Source organism: Hyposmocoma kahamanoa, unplaced genomic scaffold (genome assembly GCF_003589595.1).
Source record: "Hyposmocoma kahamanoa isolate Upper Pololo Valley unplaced genomic scaffold, ASM358959v1 63, whole genome shotgun sequence".
In the NCBI taxonomy this organism is placed as follows: domain Eukaryota; kingdom Metazoa; phylum Arthropoda; class Insecta; order Lepidoptera; family Cosmopterigidae; genus Hyposmocoma; species Hyposmocoma kahamanoa.
Genome location: NW_020653851.1, coordinates 23059129 through 23061345, shown reverse-complemented (window position 1 = coordinate 23061345; position 2217 = coordinate 23059129). Strand labels below are relative to the sequence as shown.

General features: G+C 41.7%; 1 protein-coding gene across 1 annotated transcript in view; it reads right to left on the bottom strand.

Moving 5' to 3' along the window:
- Window positions 1-421: 421 nt before the first annotated feature.
- LOC113230055 (dynein assembly factor with WDR repeat domains 1) overlaps window positions 422-2217 on the bottom strand; it is a 17099-nt gene continuing 15303 nt past the window's right edge. Inside the window, exons 5-7 of the mRNA XM_026463782.1 lie at window positions 2006-2034; window positions 1667-1759; window positions 422-837 (exon numbers count right to left, since the gene is read on the bottom strand). Of these exons, the coding sequence (XP_026319567.1) occupies window positions 733-837; window positions 1667-1759; window positions 2006-2034 (227 nt within the window). The 3' untranslated portion in view covers window positions 422-732. The remainder of the gene's footprint in view (window positions 838-1666; window positions 1760-2005; window positions 2035-2217) is intronic.

Sequence of the window (2217 nt, the reverse complement as noted above, 5' to 3'; positions counted from 1 at the left end):
CACTTTCTTGTTACTAAACTTGTCAACTTACGTCTCACGGTGATTGGCGCAGTGGCATTGCCCCTCAGACCTTTACGATCTAAGGCTCTGAGTAGCACTACAATTGAAATATTTTAATTCTTATAATTGACCAGTTTGATCGACATCATTAAAAGTACAAGATGTTTTTGGTTTTCTCATTTGGTCGGTTTGATTCCCAAAAGCCTGACTCGTATTTTTAAACAATTTCAAAAAAATTTCAATGCCGTATTGCTTACTTGAAAATAATGTCACCTTGAAGAAACATGTCCTATCTATAATATTTCGATACCTCATACGTAAGTTGTTGTAAGTGAAAATATATTTTTTTACTGTTTAAGTCAAATATATACTTGTTTTGCATATTGTAGGTTCCATATTTAACAGTAAAGAAATCGCTTAGTGTTATGTTTACTTTTAAACATGGAACTAATATAAATAAAAAAAGGATAATATATTTAAATGAAAAAACACAAAATGGTATTTCGACTTAGAACAACTTACGTGCTTGGGAGGTATTGATTTACTGCCCTTCTGTGTCGCAGACCGCCGTGGGACAACCTGTATATATATTTATTGCGCCCTTTACGCTTAATGAAAATGCTGACACCAGTTAAATAGATATCTTCTCTTCGGTTTGGTGGATAATTAACATCAGGCACAAGCAGTTTACAAGCTGTCCTGCGAGTCCTGCATCTGCAGCCACCAGTCGAATCACCTCCAGATTCGGCAGGTATTGTCCTTGGAAGCGGTGATGATTGCGTCACCCGCATAGGAGTACGCACATGAGAATATCTCACCGCCGTGACCCGAGAGCACCTGGGAAGTAAGACAATAATATTATTATTTATGGAATAGCTTGTCTATTCGTTTCAATTATCAATGATATATATTTTTTATTATTGTCTCACATAACAGCAATTGAATAATTTGGTAGGCACATTTTTCAATCAACTTTGTACTGTTTTCATAATAAGTGTAAGTTCTTCGTTTAACATTTGCAACGCCACATACGTCATTCACAAAGGCGCCGCTTGGCGGGCGTAAGCACTACAAGCCGTTATTTCGAGCCCTTTCGATATCCCACGAGCCCGTCAAACCTGGTACTAAACATACATATCGTGAACTTGTCCATAACCCAAAGCCCGAGGCCCTCGGATCAAACTATCCTCACATCTAGATGTCACTCAAATCGCGGCACGCGACACCGGCGGCTAGCCGCCGTGAGCCAGCTGTTCCTGTGTTCATCAACCAAATCAAGGTACGTGGTGCTTTGTTCAGTGCTTGGCATTGACGGTGTAAACCTGTAGATACGGTTCTCATCTCCCAAAAGGAATCGCTATACGACTCCTCGTGGAGCTATCCTATATAGCTATACGTCTATCCTGCAGATGTATGGATCCTGTCCATTTTGTTAACTTCGTTCCCATACAAACTTGTTATTGAATATCGTCAGAAAAAACTAGTTGAAATTATCCCGTGTGCAGCGCGACGTAACTGTTACGTAACCTGTCACTCCTCCCGCACCGCGCACCTACCTCAGGAACCGACCCAGTAAACCGGGCTGTGGTAATCACCTCTACTAGTACTACACAACACAACCACTGCTTGTAGATACTGTAAATGTATATTATTATACGTTGTATACCTGAATGCAATTGCCAGTAGTGGTATTCCAGATCCTAGCACTCCTGTCAGCTGACGCTGTGAGAAGACTTCCTCCGGCGGGGCTGAAACACACCTACAAAGGAATGACGTGATGTGATTTTGATACTTATAGTCGCATGAAGCCAGATGAAGTCTAAGCCAAATTTAAACGTGAAACACAAGCGGGTGCTGGCGCATGTCGGGAGCGCGGCGGGTCTAATTCCGTGTATTTATATGGACGATAACACGCCACGCGCGGAAGCGAGACCGGTGCAAGCGCCAGCGTTTGGTGTGATGTCGTCTAATAAATACACGGAATTAGTCCCGTCGCGCTTCCGACCCGACTCGTGCCCGACCCGCACCCGCTCTCTGTGTGTTTCACGCTTCAGTAGATAGTAGTAAGGCATCTTAAACTAAAACTAATCTAGGATGATCCCTATGATAGTTCATAAAAAAATTCACAATATAACCTAGTATTTTTTTATTTATTAAAAATAAGTACGCATTTGAACTCCATCTCACCTGATGGAAAGTGACGATGAGGTCGACGAT